This window comes from Diospyros lotus, chromosome 2, assembly GCF_014633365.1.
Source record: "Diospyros lotus cultivar Yz01 chromosome 2, ASM1463336v1, whole genome shotgun sequence".
NCBI classification, from domain to species: domain Eukaryota; kingdom Viridiplantae; phylum Streptophyta; class Magnoliopsida; order Ericales; family Ebenaceae; genus Diospyros; species Diospyros lotus.
In genome coordinates, this window is record NC_068339.1 from 41,241,224 (window position 1) to 41,260,964 (window position 19,741).

The 19,741-nt window shown below is 38.0% G+C and overlaps 1 protein-coding gene across 3 annotated transcripts in view; it reads right to left on the reverse strand.

The window, feature by feature from the left end:
- LOC127795037 (N-terminal acetyltransferase A complex auxiliary subunit NAA15-like) overlaps positions 1-19,741 on the reverse strand; it is a 92,909-nt gene that overhangs the window by 58,790 nt on the left and 14,378 nt on the right. For all 3 annotated transcript variants that reach the window (XM_052326453.1, XM_052326452.1, XM_052326454.1), the window contains exons 3-4: positions 10,739-10,821; positions 10,468-10,617 (exon numbers count right to left, since the gene is read on the reverse strand). In XM_052326453.1, the coding sequence (XP_052182413.1) occupies positions 10,468-10,617; positions 10,739-10,821 (233 nt within the window). The remainder of the gene's footprint in view (positions 1-10,467; positions 10,618-10,738; positions 10,822-19,741) is intronic.

A 19,741-nucleotide genomic window follows, 5' to 3' on the forward strand; every position in this document is an offset into this window, starting at 1 on the left:
GATAGGCAAAGGAGGGAGGTTAGACCTCCTATTAGGTATGGATACTCTAATTTAGTCTCATATGCACTGTTAAGTGCAGAAGAGATAGCCGGTGATGAACCTCTTGCATATGAAGAGGCTATGAGATCAAAGGATTCCAAGTTATGGTTGGATACAATGAGATCAGAAATGGATTCTCTAAATAAGAATAAGACTTGGGTTTTGGTTGATAGACCTATAGGTAAAAGGGTGGTAGGCTGTAAATGGCTCTTTAAGATCAAAGAAGGGGCAAGTAAGGAGCAAAAACCTAGGTATAAAGCTAGGTTAGTAGCAAGAGGATTCACTCAAGTGGTTGGAGTGGATTTTAATGAGGTTTTCTCACCGGTAGTGAGACATACCTCCATTAGAATCTTGCTTGCAATGACTGCCCATTTGGACTTAAATCTAGAGCAAATGGACGTGACCACCGCATTCCTACATGGTGAATTAGAAGAGGACATTCTAATGCAACAACCTAAGGGATTTGAGATTAGGGGTAACAAGGAGTATGTATGTTTGCTAAAAAAATCCTTATATGGACTTAAGCAACCCCCTAGACAATGGTATCGAAAATATGATACATTCATGATCAACCAACGTTTCAAGAGAAGTCGTTTGATTGTTGTGTCTATGTTAAGCATATTTCATCTAAAATCGCTATCTATCTCCTCTTGTATGTGGATGACATGCTGATTGCTAGCCAATCAGATGTGGAAATTCATAGGTTAAAGCTGCAATTGAATTCTGCTTTTGAGATGAAGGAGCTAGGAGAAGCTAGAAAGATTTTAGGGATTGAAATAGAAAGAAATAGACAAAAGAGGTTAATCAAGATATCTCAAAAAGCATACCTACAGAAATTGATTAAGAAATTTCAAATGCAAGATGCAAAGGAGGTAAATGTTCATTTTGCACAACACTTTTAAGTTATCCCACAACCAATCACCTAGTGATAAAGAGAGCATAAGAGAAATGAGCAAGATACCTTACTCTAGTGCTGTAGGTAGACTCATGTATTGTATGGTGTGTACTAGGCCGGACTTAACCCATGCTATGAGTGTTGCTAGCAGGTTTATGGCTAATCTGGGTAAGGAACATTGGGTTGTAGTAAAATGGATATTTAGGTACCTTAAATGATCAATAAATGGCTTTAGTTTATGGTGGAGTTTGTGTCGAAGATGAACCTAATATACTAGGATTCACCGATACTGACTATGCAGTAGACCTAGATAAAAGGAGGACATCTACCGATTATGTATTTAAGCTATGGAATGCTACCATAAGCTGGAAAACGAATTTGCAATCAGTAGTGGCACTCTCAACCACTGAGACTGAGTACATAGCAGTTACAGAAGCTATGAAGGAGAGCCTATGGTTGAGAGATTTAGTAAGTGAACTCCTAGGTAGAAAGGTTAAGGCAATCTTAAATTGTGACCAAAGTACTATTCACTTGGCTAAAAATCAAGCACACCATGAAAGAACTAAACACATTGATATTAGGTATCACTTTATCAGAGAAATCCTTGATAGAAAAGAAATAGATTTGGTAAATGCAGGAGAAGATAATGCTGCAGATATGTTTACTAAAGTAGTACCAATGTCAAAATTACATCAAAGTTTGAGGCTCTTACACATTTATATTTGTGAATGATTAGTTGTTTTGCAGGTCCAAGAAGAGAGCAGATTGATGGAGCCAGATTCTAGAAGATAATCATGCAAAAATGGTGGAGATTTGTTGGGTTTTTGCATGGAGAATTATTTCTAGAAGATAAAGAATAGAAAGAATAGAACCTGTTAGAATGAAGATGAACTGCGACTAGATTTTTTCCAAGTTAGTTTAGTTAACTTAGTGGTTATATTATGAGGGATATTTTAGTCTTTTGTAGCTAAATAGTTAGCCTTGTAATTACCGCCCCTATGGTTTATAAATAGGAGGCGAGAGGCTGAAAGTCGGTCATAACAATCATTCTATTATTTTCTCTGAATGCAAGTGATACTGTCGAGAGAGAGAAAGGCTTAGAGGGAAAGTTTGTCTTGATATTCTCTTATAAAAAGGCAGTGAACTTGTGTGAGAGAGAGAAGGAGAGTTCTTGTAATCTTGTTCAAGCGGTTTCTAGTGGATTTGGCTCTCGGGATCAAGGCTGGATATAGGATTGTATATTGCAATCCGAGCCAGGATAAATTAGCGCCTATTGTTTGGTTTGATTGCTCTTTTACTTTATTTTCTTTGTTGTTTTTCATTTCCAGTTTTATATAATATGTTGTGGGTTGATTTTCGGGTGACGAGTGGAGAGAGATTGGCAAAATAAAGTGTTGAATTGGGTTTCTAAGAGCTCCTAATCATAACAAGTTAACTAGTTGGTCTGTGTCACACCCTAGGGTTGGGCTAGGGTTTAGAAAGGGAATTGAGAAGATCAAGAGAGCACAGAGCAGAATTTGAGGGAGTGTGAAAGAAAATATTACATGAAGCTATTGTTTCTAGCTATTAATATTGTATTTGATGTGTTGTTCTTTAATTATGTTATATTTGTTCTTGTATGGTGTAGTAGACAACCTTAGTCTTGCGCTTATGTTAGTGCCACTATTATTGAGATTGATGTACACTTTGTGCGAGAAAAGGTTGAAAATGGTAAGGTTGACATTCAGTATGAGCCTACTTTACATTAGTAAGTTGACATCTTCACTAAAGGATTGCCAAGGAGCAGGTTTCAGTATTTGTGTGACAGACTCAATCTAAAGGAATCACCTACTCAAGCAACCTCAACTTCTCAAGTGTTTACAGAAAAGCAACTAGCCAAAAGTGAGTCTTAATTGAGGGGGAATGTGAAAGAAAATACTACACGAAGCTATCATTTCTAACTGTTAATATTGTATTTGATGTGTTGTTCTTGGGATGACCGCCTTTGCGCAGGCCCCGCCACTTGTGCCCTCAATTCCGATAGAGAAGGTAAATTGCAAGTGTGAAGTCTTGCCTCACTGCACAGGGCGAGAATCGAACTCACGATCCACCTGTGCGAACCTGGCATATCGCTTGCCCGACCGCTTGACCTATGCCCTGGGGGCTTGATGTGTTGTTCTTTAATTATGTTATATCTGTTGTTGTACAGTGTAGTAGATAATCTTAGTCTTGCGCCTATGTTATGTTGGTCGTTTAGACTCTTGCAGAGTATATATAATCAGCATAGCCTTATTTTATGTTGTCTTTGGATCATTCTTATATCCAAGTAATATTCAGAGCTTGTCTTCCTTTTCCATTTGTGCCCTAGCCTCTGCCCTAGCTTGTCAATCACAAGGAGACAGCAAGAAAGAATGAGGATGTTCAAGAGAAAGATAACAGAAAGTGAGAGAGAGAACAGAAAAAATTCACTTCATTTCTCAACATGAATTCCCCTCCTCTAGTTGTGGCTTATTTATAGCCTCACAGCCCATGGACCCATGTGTAGTACAACCGGAAATCATAACCATCTATGGCTAAGGACAAATATCTATAACAGAAAGAAAAAGAAAATTATAATTACTGCCCTTGGAATGTGACAGTCCAGTCCAATTCTAATATTAATAATTTAAATGTAATTGTTGTATAGCATTCTCAAAAAACACGATGTTATAATTATTAAATATGCTTGAAATTAAGTGGAAATCAAAGAAGAAAAAAATATGACTTTGATGTCTTAACCATGAGGAAGTTTTGACAGTTCTCTTCCTATCAAATGTCCAGAACAACTACAACAGAGATTCAACAACTAAAGAAAATAACCTTCCCAGACAAAAAAGGAATCTCCAAAGGAAGAAAGAAGAGACTGTGCTTCCCTTCACACTACAACTACAACTTTCTAAACCCTCAAATGTTCTCAAATTCGTGTTGTGCCAATATGCCACATGACACAAAACAGATTCACCCTCCAAACACCACAACCTCTTGCTTGGACAAGCAGTACTCCTCACATACAAATGCATGACTTCCAAATCCAGTATCGCCCAATGAACACCAAAAGTAAGAACATACTCCAAATGCCCCTAGCAGATAGCACAAAACAATCACTACTGACTCGTTATCCATCTTCTACGGATAGCACCAATCAATCACTATCAGACTTCTCAGCATCAAATTAGTAGAGGTAAGAATAGACTCTAGATAAAAAGTTCAAACAAAGAAAGCCACCTAGGAAGTGCTTTAGAATCTCTGCAAAAATTCCAAGGAAATACCCCTCTATCCTTGGCAACCTATAAAGGAAGTGAAATGAAAACGGTTGCAGTTAAGAGAAGCCACACCCCCATATGTCCTCCTCCACTGTCTGCCCCACCTTAGGAGTAAGAACGAAGACAACCAGAAAGAGATATCAATGAATCCAATCTCTAATTAAGTCATATCAGGACTAAATTCCAGGTATCAAGCCAAAGAACCAGAGGACCAAAAAATGGATTCACTAACAATAGCCACTCTAATACTAGCTCGACTAAAAGGCTTTGAAACAAGTCAAAGGCTTACAACCACTTCAATTATATAACCAAAGACAAACTCTAGAACCCGTACCCCAATCCTAAATGAAATAAACTTGAAAACTTCATCTCAAATCCTCATAATGCATAACGTAATTACCCTCTTCCAGAGACAATCCCTATTGGTCACAATCCTCCGTAACCACTTAAGGGACGGGCTTCACTTAAAATTCTCAACTTTCTAAGATGGAACCCTCTGCCCTCAATTAGACTACTAACACAATTCCAATAAAATAAAGATATCTAAACTCACAATACAAGCCACCACAAAGTAAATATACCGGAACTTATCACTATCAAGTGTCACATTTTTTTCCCCAAAATAGACTGAAAACATAAAAGATCCAGATGAGCAATATGGTTACAAGTCTCAGCTACAAATCCTATACTCTTACAATAGAATTAATTGAGAGAAGAGAATGATCCTCTGATTGATTTGATAGTGCTCAATATATACATGATTAGGAGATAGAAGTCCTAGCTAATGTACAAGTCTAATCTATCTATAAGTACAAAATCTAATCTATTTAAATTTACAAATTATCTATCTCTAAAACAAAAATAACCAGCTAACTAATAGCAGAGATATTCGACCTTACCTCTAGCTTTGAATGCTCCGAATATTTAGCAGCATTATCTCATAGGTAACTTCCTGACAATGCCACTAATTTCATTTTAATTCTCCACACTGCCCCTCAAGCTTGGGCAAGAAAAAAAAGTTGTTCAAACTAAGGTTGGAGCTCAATTCATCAAAAATTCTTCTCAATAAAGCTTTAGTTAGGATATCCACCACTTGATTATTACTAGGAGTGTAGACCAGCCGAAACACCCCTTCTTCGAACTTCTCTTTAATAAAAAGTTGGTCTATTTCAACATGTTTTATTCAATCATGATAGACCGGATTCTTTGCAATGCTGATGGCAGATTGATTGCCACACAGCATTTGTACTAGTTTATGGGCAGCCACTTGTAGTTCTTGAAATATTCTCCTCAACCATATTCCTTCACAAAACCCTTGAAACTAGCTCTAAATTCAGCCTCCATGCTACTCCTAGAGACCATGGACTGTTTTTTGCTATGTCAAGTGACTAAATTCCCCCAAACAAATGAGCAATACCCGGATGTTGACCTTCCATCACAAATTGAACCAGCCCAATCAGCATCACTATACACTTCTATTCCTCAATTGTTTGTTTTCCGGAACATCAAGCCCTTGCCAGGAGTCAATTTCAAATACTTTTAAGATGCAGTAGACAGCCTTCATATGGACTTCTCTAGGATTATTCATAAATTGACTAACACAATTTACTGAGAAGCTTATATCCGGTCGTATATGAGATAAGTATATTAACTTTCCCACCAATCTTTGATATCTTCCTTTATCAACCGGTACAATTTCTTTGCCATGATCTAACTTTGTAGTTGAATCCATAGGTGTGTCAACCGGTTTGCAACCCAACATTCCGGTTTCTTTTAGTAGGTCTAGAGTATACTTTCTTTGGGATACCGAGATGCCTTCTTTTGATCTTGCAACTTCCATACCCAAGAAGTACCTTAGATTTCCTAGATCCTTGATTTCAAATTCCCTTGCAAGCATTCCCTTGAGATTATTTATTTCAGGCTTGTCATTTCCTGTAATAATAATGTCATCCACATATACTATAAAAATTGTCAATTTACCTCCCAATGTATGCTTGATAAACAATGTGTAATCAGCCTGACTTTGATTGTACCCTTGTTGTTTGACTGCCCTTGAAATCTCTTGAACCAAGCTCTAAGTGATTGTTTGAGTCCATAGAGAGATCGTTTGAGTTTGCACGCCTTATCTCTCGTAGGATTGGTTTCAAAGCCATGAGGGATTTCCATGTAGACTTCTTCTTCTAGAGTCCCATTTAAAAATGCATTATTCACATCTAGTTGGTGAAGAGGCCAATCTAGATTTGCAGCTAGAGACAATAGGATCCAGATGGTATTCAACTTTGCCACCAGGGAAAAAGTCTCTTGGTAATCAATACCATAGGATTGAGTGAACCCTTTTGCTACTAGCCAAGTTTTGAAACGATCAATCTGCCATCTTCCCTATACTTAATTGTAAATGTCCATTTGCAACCGACAGGTTGCTTTCTAGGAGGTAGTGTGGTTATCTCCCATGTTTCATTTTTCTCTAAAGCATTCATTTCATCTAGAACTGTCTGTTTCCACTGTGGCTGTTGAAAGGCTTCTCTAATTGTGTTTGGCACCTGCACCTTATTCAAATTGGATAAAAATACACAAAACTTTGATAAAAGATCCTTGTAGGATATGTAGTTGTGTATTGGGTGTTGAGTGCATGATCTTACTCCCTTTCATAATGCAATAGGCCAATCAATGCTTTCATCAGTGGTTGTACTGTCTAAACTTTCCCCAAGCTTTTCAACACTGTCACTTAGGAGAATATTAAGGTTAGTTTCTTGGTCAGTCCGAGAGCAGGAATGGTGTTCTCTCTCCTATTGAGATTTCCTCTGAGAATAAACCTGAAATTCTTTGGTAGGAGAAGGCTGAGGACTAATGAAAGGACGTATAGGAGCAGGGTCCAATTGGTTAGGTTGTTGATGGGTAGATTCTGGTTGCATAGGTTCAGGCTGCATATACTGCATAGGATCAATGTGTTGCTGAGTTTGAGGGCTCGGGCTTGCAAGAGTTTCCCAAAACTAATATTCTTAAGAATTGTAGGAATGGGTCTCCCCCTGAATATTAGTTTTGTGATAATAGGGCTGGTGTTCAAAGAAGGTTACATCCATGGAGTTAAAAATTCGCTTATGCTCAGGAGAGTAGCACTTGTAACCTTTTTGATGAGGAGAATAGCCAATGAAGATGCATTTAAGGGATTTAGGGCTGAGTTTGCTTCAGAAATGTTGGTGTACATGAACAAACACAGTACATCCAAAGATTTTAAGGGGAATATGAGACAAAATCCGAGTGTGAGAATAGGATTTGAGGAGGGTGTGGCTTGGTGTTTGATGGTTTAGAATCCGTGAAAGCAATCTATTAATGAGGTAACTGGCAGTTAGAATGGCTTCACCCCAAAAATATTTAGGAACATTGGTGGAAAACAGCAAAGATCGAGCAACTTTTAAGATAAGCCAATTGTTTCTTTCAGCTAGACCGTTTTGTTGGGGTGTATCCACACACGAACTTTGGTGTATAATGCCATGGTTTGAAAGATAGGATCCAAGGATTGAAGAAAAATATTCCTTGGCATTATCGATTCTTAGGATTTGAATTTTGGCATTGAATTGTCTTCCCACCATAGAATGAAACATTTGAAAGATAGGGCCAACTTTTGATTTTTCTTTCATAAGAAACGCCCATGTAAGTCAGGTATGGTCATCAATAAAAGAAACAAAACCAACAAGAACCCATAATGTTTTTAATTCAAGAAGGCCCCCATACATCACTATGAATCAATGACAAAGGATGTGAAGAAGTATAATTTTGACTAGGATAGTTATTCCTAACATGTTTAGAGTCTTGACAGATTTCACAATGCAATTTATGTGGATCTTAACTATTAAACAATGATGGGAATAATTTCCTAAGATAAACAAAGTTTGGATAACCTAGTCTATAGTGCCATAACATGATTGCACTATAGAAGAATTAGAGAAACAAATAGAAGGAATTGTTGAATAAGTGTTAGAGTGAACTAGGTTGCCTTCAAAGTTGGTCTTTGTAAGAAGATAGAGCCCTAATCCTGCCTTAGCACTGCCAATCATCTTTCCCGAAGTCCGTTTCTGAAATTCGCATACATTCTTTGAGAACTTAGCAATACAATCTAAATCAGATGTCAATTTGCAAATAGATAATAGATTGCAATCTAGATTAGGCACCAAAAGAACTGATTTCAGCACAATATCCTTAGAGAGAGCAATGGATCCGGTTCCCACAACCCTTGACAATGAGCCATCTGCCACCCTTACAGTCCAATTTTTGTTACATGGCTAGAAATTGGATAGGAGATTGATTTGCCCCGTCATGTGATCCGAGGACCCTGAATCAATCACCCAAATATTGGATAAATCTCTCTTAGTGATAAGGGCATGTAGAAAAGTACCTTTGTGGCCTATAGATCCTGACGCTATGGTAGAGGATTGATTGATTTGAGTCTTTCCAAACATGGTTTGCAGCCATTCCATCTATTCCTTACTAAACAGTGTTGGTGTCGTGGCTACAGTGGGCTCCTCCATAGATACTAGGCTGCTCTTACTCCTCTCATGTGCTGGCTTCCAATCTGGGGGTTTGTCATGTATCTCCCAACAAGTATCCTTGGTATGTCCTACTTTGTGACAGTGATCACACCATGGTCATTCCTTCCTCGGTTTGAAATTCTGTGGAGTACTTCGAGTGACTAATGCTAACTGTTCCAGATTAGATGTTGCAGGTTTAAGCATGATCTTCAACCTACTTTCTTCCCTTCGAACCTCAAAAAAAGCTTCTCAAATACTTGGGAAAGGTTTTGTACCGAGTATCCTTCCTCTAACACCATCTAGGCTTTTGTTCAAGCCCATTAGAAATTTATACAACCCCTTTTGTTCCACAATCTTTTTGTACTTTGCAGAATCTACTGTGCACTTCCATTCAATGTTATCAAACTTTTCTAGTTGCAGCCAATATTTGTTCAAGGAATTGAAATATTGAGTCACATGAGATTCACCTTGTTTGAGATCATCAAGCAAGCTTTCAATCTCAAGCAATTCGGAAGTTTTTTCAACATGTGAATAGGCTTCCCTAGCAGCCTCCCAAATATCTTGGGTTGTATCATATAAAAACAAATTCTCTCCTATATCATTCACCATAGAATTTATAAGGGAGGACATTACCATATTATTCTCAACTTTCCAACTCTGATATGTAGGATCTTCTTCCTTTGGTTTGCTTGTTGCTCCGGTCAAATAATCGTCCTTCCGCTTCACCCATATGAACATCAAGACCGATTGAGACCATTGTAGGTAGTTCTGCACATTCAATTTATGTCCAATGACAATGACCATATTATTGTCAATGGCTCCTTGATTGTTGGTGGGTAAAGGGATCATTTTAGACAATTGAGAACTCTTGCCGGCCATGTTGACGAGTAGGGAAAAACAAGTGGCTGAAAGGAGAAAAACACTACGGGAGGAAGGGCGAGTAGTGATTCGTCGGAAGAGGCTTGGGAGTGAATCAAAACTCAGCTCTGATATCATGTAGAATTAATTGAGAGGAGAGAATGATCATCGGTTTCATTTGATAGTGCTCAATATATACATTGATTAGGAGATAGAAGTCCTACCTAATGTACAACTCTAATCTATCTATAAGTACAAATCTAATCTATTTAAATTTACAAATTATCTATCTGCAAAATATAAATAACCAGCTAGCTAATAGGAGAGAGATATTCGGCCTTATCTCTAGCTTTGAATACTACGAATATTTAGGAGCATTATCTCGGATGTAACTTCCTGATAATGCCACTGATTTCATTTTAATTCTCCACACTTACCTTTATCATATCCTATCAATATGGGTAATACAGTGGAGAAACAAAGATTCAATGTCACGCTGTTGCTCATAGCTCTTTCCTATATTTCCTAAATACTTCTTTAATGTATATTCATGAAGTGGATTTTATGAACCAACATCTTATTTTTTATGTATAAAATAATATCCTTAAACAGATACTTCATATATGTAGAAATCACAAGAGAAACCTCCAAAAGGCCAACAACGCTAAAACCAATTATCTAGGGTTGTCAAACAACAAATCAAATACAGCTAGACAAGCCAGAACTAATCATACATTCAGAAATCTGCATTCCCCCAAGTGTTATCTGCCTGTTGAATAATTTAAAATGAAAAGACTAAAATGTTTTCCCAGCCTTACAGAAGCAAGTGAGCACTAAAATAATAATTAGGCACATAATTCATATCCACCTGCAAGAGTGATAAGTCCCGCAATATTTCAATATTATCTGGATCAATCCTCAGGGCATTTCGGTAGCATTTAATTGCCTCCCTGTATTCTCTATCCGATCGGTACAGGAGACCATAAACATGCCAGCAAACATGACTCTTCAGGTCATTCTGCATTGACAGAGAAGTTATGCCTTAAAAAATAACAAATATTATCACCAATAGAGGCACATCAGCATAATTCAAGAGTGGAAAAAAAAACAAGGAAAGGGAAAGGCAGACAAAACCAAACCTTTAATCCAAGCCGCACAAGTTCATAAGCTTCTGCTTTACGGTCCATGCAATTTAACGTCAATCCCTTCATTGACAAAGTTTCTGGTAAAAGGAAAGGATACAGAACGATGACTAACAAGAAAATCACAATCAAACCAGAAAAATAATGAATAGTTTACAGGAGAAAAAATCGTTTGACAGATTAGATTCTTGTGCTCCATTTGCCTAAATAATTAGTTTTTACCACAAGGGGGAACAAGAATAAAATCTGCAAAGCATGGCATGCAGTGCATAACAGCCCCCTGCACACCATGCGAAAAAAGACTTCAGAACAGAGTCTAGCATCTTCCATCTGATTTCGAAGTTTGCCATAGCACCATCTACTCTCCACCCCACAAACCCCATAGAGCAACTAAAAAGATCACCTACAGAAAACACCCACTCTACAGTGGCTTGACACAATAAGATCCAACCACAACTCTACGTAACTGTTTTTTTTTTTTTTTAGTCATCCCCAGTGCACAAGGTTCCTCACTATGCAACATGATAAAATTCCAGAACCAAAATTCAAAGCTCTTTGGCTTGCAAAACTTGTTGGATTTCTTAAGCATACTAAAAATCAAACCTGCCCCCTTACTAAGCACCCTCATTATGGGCAAACAAATCTACTAATTTTGATTACCTTGCATAAATAGATAAGAATAGCAAGAAGAGCGATAACATCAGGGACAGAGTGGATTGCACGTTCTAAGCACTTGTTTGCAGCAGAAGCAGATAGGACAATAGGTGAGAAAAATAAAGTAAAAGCTAAATAATTAGAGGTCATTTGAAAAGGCTGTCAAAAATTTCCTTTCCATTCCATTCCATTCTGTCATTCTTATTCCAATTCCTTAATTCCCATATTCTCCTAAGGAAAATGAAAACTAAAAACATAGTTTGATATTGCCATGAGTTGTCAAGAAAATGAAAGTGAAAACTGAAAACAGTGTTTGATTTTTTGAATCTGCATTCAACATTAAATCCATGCTGAGGGTTAAAAAAAAAAATTATTGGTAGACCTACAATAATTCAAACATTGCAATTATTGGTAATAAAATTAGATGTGAATAATTTAATCAAATATTCAAAATAATCTAAAATAATGGAAAACGGTCAGATCTGGTGTGGATCTTGCTGGAAATGGCCAGATCTGGTCCTCCTGTCATCGGAGTTGCTCGTCATGAAAACGTCACAGGCTAGTCGAAGTTGTTGGGCAACAGCTGCAGGGTCACGTGATCCCTTGCCTGAAACTTGCCAGATTTGGTCGTTTTGTCGCAGAAATTAATGGATCTGGTCAAGGAGTTGCCAGAGCTGCTCAAATTTGGGACTGTCACAGTCATCAGCGGCTGGAGTTCTCGCTAGGTGCCAGAGTTGTCACTGGGCGCCAGCCAGCAGTTGCAAGCAGAAGAAGCTCAGGTTGGGTGGGGAGGAAGAGAGTCTGTAATGGTGTAGAACTTTTGCGGCAAAAAGTTTTAAAATGGAAACAAAACGGGTTTTAAATCCATTCCATTTCTAAAATTGTTGTCAAAATTTTGAAAACAAAATACTAGAACAAACACAACTTCCACTGTTTTCATTCCAATTTTTTGGAATGGAATGAAATTTTTGAAAATCGTAGTGTTTTCAAACAGGCCCTTAGCTTTTCCACTAATGGGGCTCACCCATCACCTTCACAAAAACCCAAATAGCACAAACTACCTAAAATCAACCTAACCTGTGTTGTTAAAGTGGGTGAAAAATTAAAAAACCTCAAATTTTTCACTTAAAATAAGTAAAACACGTGTAAACCTGAAAGTTATGTGATACCACTCCAAAAGCCCCCAAATAGTGCAAAATGAATTGTATAACATAAAAATCATCTTGCAAGCACCCCATCTGCTTGGTGGATCGCCTTCAAGCATCTCTATACCAAAGCAACAATGCCCGTTGAAATTCCAGGGTACTTTTCACAGTTGTACGCATTCTACCTTCAAGAAAGTTTTATTCATCTACTATACTCTGCCAGCCTTTTCTCAATCATCAATGTAAAATTGTTCTCACCTTTCCCAAAAAGTCCCAGATAAAACATACAGTTCAACACTTCTACTAAGCACAATTGAGTCATCCAAATTCAATATAAAACACCTGGAGGGCAATGTTCTCACTGGTAAAATAGTATATCTCCAGACATCACATGATAAAAGTAAAACTACCTATAATTGGATTATTTGCTGGATTTGTTAACAAAGATTGTAAGACTAGGGTATTAAAAGGTAGGAGAACTATTTCAACAGAGAGCTCTGGACAAAAAAAAAAAAAAAAAATGAACTGAGCTTGACCGAAAAAAACGCTTGCTTAGTTCTAGAGGAAAAGGCTGCCTGGACAACAAAAGTGACTGGAAAACATTCTTTCTTGGGGTACAACCCACTTATGCTGTATATCTGTGGAAGAACATGTTACTTGAAGTTGTTTGTAATCATGTTGTTCCTATTAAATTAATTGTTGTTTGATGTAATGTTGATTATAGTTTGTTGTATGTATAACTGTATAAGTGCGTTGTTTAGTTAGGCGGTTGCTTGTAGGCTTGCTGAGTATATAAACTTAGCAATGCCTTCTTCTTGATGTATCTTTCATTTCATTTGATCATTTCATTTCCTAGTGAATTACGAGAGTTTCTTTCTTCTCTCTTAATTGTGCCCTAGCTATCTTTTGTGCCCTAGCCTACTGTTACAATATCTTCCTACCAACATAAACATGATCAAGCCTTTAGGAATTTAAGATAGTATTAAGAGCGTTTTCACTAGTAGCTGAGGATTAAGGGATATCAGGAATTTAGAAGTAGCAGAGGAAAGTTTTTAGATAACTATTCAAGGGCTTTTAAAGGCCCTAGCAGGTAAAATTAGTTAATTCATATCAGCATTAGGTTTGAAGAAAGGAGTCGTTGAGGAAATAAGATTACTAGCTTGAAAACAACTTGGTTAATTTGCAAAACCACAGAAGAAAAACAGGACAAGGAAGCCAATAAATTTCAGTAGATTTGTGCACAACCTGCCCTCGAACTCAAACTCACTTGGATATCAAGCTTTTACCAGTGGCCAATCAACATTTCTATCACCATATAGAATCAAATTTTTTTTATTAAAGCAAAATAATAGATGTCAAACTACGTGGGCAATCCTATGAGATAGACAGTCCAACCATCTGGCCTGCTGAATACAGAAGTTATGTAGTCCCTACAATTTAAAAACACAACTAATTCAATATTAAGTTAAATTCATTCCATAAAAACAATAATGAATAAAAATATTGAAAAATATACACTAATTCAATATTAAGTTAAAATTCATTCCATAAAAACAATAATGGATAAAAATATTGAAAACATACCACAAATTTAACATGAAAATACCATTCCAAACCAGTGATAATAATCCTGTTGTCCCAATCTTCTGCCTCACTTAGTCAAACACTCTACCCTTAAGATAATCGGAATTTCCCACACACGAAAGAAATAAGAGAACAGAATATGAAGGCAGTAAATTAGAAGAAAACACACACACACACACGAAGACTTGAGATTTATCCTGGTTCAATTTCCCTTATAGGAAACCTACATCCAAACTGTCTTTAGCCTCTTCTCCACTACCTTGAATCTCAAAAACAATTACATGTACTGAAACCAAACTCTCTCTCACAGCCCTATACCCAGGCTATATAGAGATTACAACAGATTACAGAGCTCTCAATTGCTTTCCTCTTACACAGCACACACTCGCATGGAATTCCCAAGATAGAATAAAAAACCAGTGAGAACTAAAGGTGACCCCTTATTTATAGAAGATAAGGGCAGACCAAACAAGACTTAATAAACCAACATCTTTGGCTGTTATGACTAACCAACTAACAGAAAGATAAACTACCAAATATAACCCTGACATAAACTTGTTCACCCGAGACAATCAACTAATCTAATACAAATGATTTAACACTAATATCAACAATTTGATTAATAGGATAGACATTCAACTCAATTTGTTCTACATATACAAAGAGGTTAAACAATAACTCACATCTTCATTCATGAGGGGTTGCTAGAGAGTGTTTCCTTCATACCTTGCTTTGTTTCATTACCCATGGGATTTTTGAGGAATTTTTTTAATCTTTTGTCACTTCAAAGGCTTTAGAATTAAGAAAATTTGGAAGAAGACCTACCTTTGGATGCCTTTTGGCCTTACTATGGATGGTCAGAAGAGACTAAGAGATAATTTGAGGGGGTTGAATCACTGTCATTCAAATTAAAGGCCAAATCTTTCATAATTTGTATCACAGTTACCAGGTTCACCCTACCCCCCCCCCCCCCCTTCAAGAACCACGTTCTAGTACGTACACAATGGAGTGTGATGCTTTGGCATCTTGGAATGCCATGGAATGTGTTTCGATCATAGATTAAAGAGAATATAAGAGAAGATGTCGCAAGGATGGGTCCCGTTGTGTCATCTTCAAGATATGATTTTCTCAATATCTTGCTTCTCGAAGTTGTGACATTATCCCAACAGAAAAATGAATATAGAAAAAGAGGGGAGAGAGAGAGAAAGATTTTTTTTTTTTTTTTTTTTTGTTTGGGGGGGGGGGGGGGGGGGGGGGGTGGGGGGGAGACATAGGCAAGAGAAGAGAGATGGGGGTGTGGGGTAAAAGAGAAAAGGGGACTGGAGGAAAAGAGAAAAGAAACAGGGAGTCTGGAAGGGAGAATAACAGAAAAAGGGAGGAGCAAAAATGGGAGGTGGAGGTTGCAAGAGGGAGGATTTCTAGCCTCCCCATTAGGGTTTTAATCATTATACAAGCTGGCCTTTTCTTTTATAAGGCCCAAAAACTTGGAGGATTTTACACTTTGTTTTCATGAAAAATATATAAAAACTATTTAGTGGAACAACACAAACATATAACTTATTTTATTAAGTTTGTTGAAATGTTAACTACCATCGTACCTAAAAGCTTAAGTTGTTAGAGAATGTCAACTCCCGAGAGATCTAACTGGAATTACTAGATCGTTTGAAGGATCGAGAGAGAACAGAGAAGTTTAGGGAGGAAAGAAGATAGAAAAGAGAGAGAGAGAGAGAGAGAGAGTGTTTAGAAATTCTGAGTATATTCATTCATAATGATCAGCTCATATATATAGCTAACCCAATCCTTCCCATGTGCAGTAACCGCTTACAGGTGCTAGAGAATGTACAAGCTGTACAATACAGCAACAAACTAAGTACAACCCTTTACTGCATGCTCCCTAATATGCTACTTCCTTCCTTGAGTATATTCTAATTATAGTAGTGCACCCCTATCTCATAGGTACATGACAATTACCCCTCCCTTCAAAATTTTCTTGTCCTCAAGAAATGTTGAGGAGATTTGCCGCTTGAGGAAATTGCTTGATATATTCTCCAGTGTTGTTGTCGGTATGGAGGTTAGACCATTGGACGAGAACTTGAATGATAGGGCCCCTTGCCTTTAGATGACTCTTCTATCAACTCTAGTTGTAGGTTGCCTTGTATTGTCATTAGAATTGGGAAAGGGGGGTAGAGTTGAACTCACTAGTTGTGCTCCCATTGCCTTCTTGAGGAGTGATACATGGAAAACTGGGTGCATGCTGGAATCCTCTAGTATCCGTAGACGATAGGCCACATTTCCCACCTTGGCTAAAATTGGAAACGGACCATAAAACTTCAGGTTGGGCTTTGAGTTGGGCTTCTAAAGTACGGCTTTCAAATGGCATCATTTAAGCTTCAAATACACCACGTCACCCACCTAGAATTTTGTCACTTCTCCTTCTATCAGCATATTGTTTCATATGATTCTTGGAGTTGGCCAATTCCGTTTTGAGCACCTGGAAGGCCGATTGCCTTTGTTGAAGGTAGGCATCTAGGGCTACCACTGTAGAGGAACTTCCCAAATCTGGTAGCAAGGGTGGCTTATAACCATGAAGGGCTTCAAAGAGGGACCTTTTAATGGAGCTGTGGTGGTTGAGTTGTAGGAAACAAGCACAACGCAAATATGTCTCCAAGCATTAGTTTTACTCTTTCAATCTAGCCATCAGACTACGGGTGATAGGCAGTTGACATGTTGAGTTTAACCCCTAATAAGCTTATCAATTCTTCCATAGTAGGCTGGTAAAAATCTTGTCCCGATCGAACACCATATCTTTAGGGATTCCATGTAATTTTATCACTTGATCCAAGAACACTTTAGCTATCTCCTGAGCTGTGTAGGGGTGGGTAATGCCTATGATATGGATGTATTTTGTAAACCTATCAACTACCACCATAATGCAATCGCACCCTTCTGACTTGGGCAGACCCTCAATGAAATCTATTGAGATACTTTCCCAAGGCCCTCCTAGCACATCCAAAGGCTGTAACAACTCTGGGATGGCCACCGTTTCTGATTTGCACCTCCTACAAATATCACAACTCAACACAAATTCCATCACATACCTTTTAGCCCTGGCCAATAAAAGAGATGTTTGACCTTATGATAGGTATTAACTATGCTCGAGTGTCCTATGGGAGAATCATGCAATGCCTCCAAAATCTTCCTCTTCAAACTCTCATCATACCCTATTACCAACTTCCCTTGGTACCTGATTAGGCCATTGGTTAAGGTATACCCCTGCCACGTAGCAGAATTCATCACCAATTGTTGTAGAAGCTCTTTAGTGTTCTCATCAGTCTCATAACTAGAGACCATTTCTCGATACCAATCTAGAACTATTGTTGTAATTGTAGCAGAATTTCCCTCTTCATAGCACCTAGACAATTCATCAACAACCAGGTTTTCCCTCCCCTTTCTATATTGGATTACATAATCCAACCCCATTAACTTGGTCATTCCCTTACATTGCAGCTGTGTATGCAACGTCTGCTGTAATAAAAACTCCAAACTCTCGTGGTCTGTTTTGATCACAAACTTACTCCCTTCTAGATAATGCCTCCACTTATCTATAGCCATCAACACCGCCAAAGTTCCTTCTCATATATGCTCAACCCAAGATGTCGAGGAGCTAATGCCTGACTAAGAAAAGCCAAAGGCCTACCCTCCTGAACCAACATAGCTCCAACTCCATTAGCACTAGCATATGTCTCCAGGATGAATGGCTTGTCGAAGTCTGGCAGCCCTAGGGTTGGCACCGCACTCATAGCCTACTTAAGCTTATAAAAGGCCTCATCTGCCTTAGAATCCCACTGAAACCCATCCTTCTTCAATAGTTCTATGAGGGGCCAGCTGATAACTCCATAATCTTTAACAAACCAACGATAGTAACTAGTTAACCCCAAGAATCCCCTTAAACCTTTAACATTATGAGACCTTGGCCAACCCACCATTGTTGCTACCTTGCTAGGGTCAGTGCTTACCCTTGCATTAGATATAATATGGCCTAAATACTCCACCTGCATTTGTGCAGAGGCACACTTTGACTCCTTAACATACAATTTATTGAATCTAAGGACCTCAAATGTGGTTTTTAGGTGATCTAGGTGCTTGGCAAAGGAAGGGTTGTAAATTAGAATATCATCAAAGAATACTAGGATGATTTTGCATAAATAGGGCTCAAAAATTTCATTCATCAACGCCTGAAAGGTAGCTGGGGCGTTGGTGGGACCAAAGGGCATTACTTTAAATTCATAGTACCCTTGGTGAGTTTTGAAAGTTGTTTTGGGAATGTCTTCAGACTTCATCCGAATTTGATGATAACATAATCTGAGATCTAGTTTAGTAAAACCAAAAGCATGTTTAAGCTCATCAAGTAAGTCTTCTACAATGGGTATGGGAACTTGTCCTTGATGGTTATGGCATTAAGTTAACGATAGTCAACACAAAATCTCCATGAACTATCTTTCTTTTGACAAACAACATGGGTGATGCAAATGGACAATAACTGGGTTAGATGATAGATTTTTGCAACATGTCCTTAATGAGCTTTTCAATTTCGATTTTCTGTCTAGGTGGGTAACGGTAGGATCTCACATTAACTAGCTCTGAGTTAGGTTTAAGTTTGATGGTGTGGTCATAAGGTCTCTTGGGTGGCAAGAAGTTAGACTCAAAAAAGAGGTCCCTAAACTCAATTAAAAGCATGTTAAGAAAGTCAGTTTCATGTACCTTCCACTAATCATGTGAGTGGCTACTCATAGTTATTGCTAATTCTCCTTCTCGCTCCTGGCTCCCCTCGATTGTTTCCATGGCATGGATGGAGAACAGCTATGCCACTTGAGAGAACTTGCTCTTGAGCATTCTTTATAGTCTCTTTCCCGAGATCATCTTGCACACTCTTGATTCATGGTTGCCTATTAGGGTCCTCTTTCTATCTTCCTCAAAGGTCACCTCCATTTTATTGAAATCAAAGCTAATAGGACTCACCCCTCTCATCCAGACCACACCAAGAACCACAACACATCCACCCAACTTTAGTAGTCTCTGTGGAAGAGTAGTTTATGTTTGTTCTGATTATTATTTCTTATTTACTATTGTGATTGGCTATCAATTAAGTTGTGCAGGTAGGCGGTAGTTTAAATTTGGTTGTATATAAGGACATTCAAGTCCTTAGTTGTGTACTGTAATAGTTTTTCTATTCTTCAATAACATTTGAATCTCGAGGTCTTTTTCATCTCAATTTTTCTTTATGTTCGACCTTGAAGCTCTCACTTCATGGTATCAAAGCCAATCTAACTTGGGTCAATGGGTTCTTCTCGCACTGTTAGCTCCTCTCCGTTGCCTCGCTCCAATTCTGCATTGTCGTCGGCATCACAGTCGAACTTTACAGCGATGGCGAAGGCTTTTAGTTTTGTTCCGATCAAATTGGACTCCAACAATTATTTGTTCTAAAAAGCTCAGATTTCAACAACGATTGGGGCATTTGATTTACAACAATACATCAACAAGTTTCCAACACCTGCGCAATACATTCGCGATCCAAAGAATCCAAATCATGATGCTCCTAATTATCTTAGTTGGATCA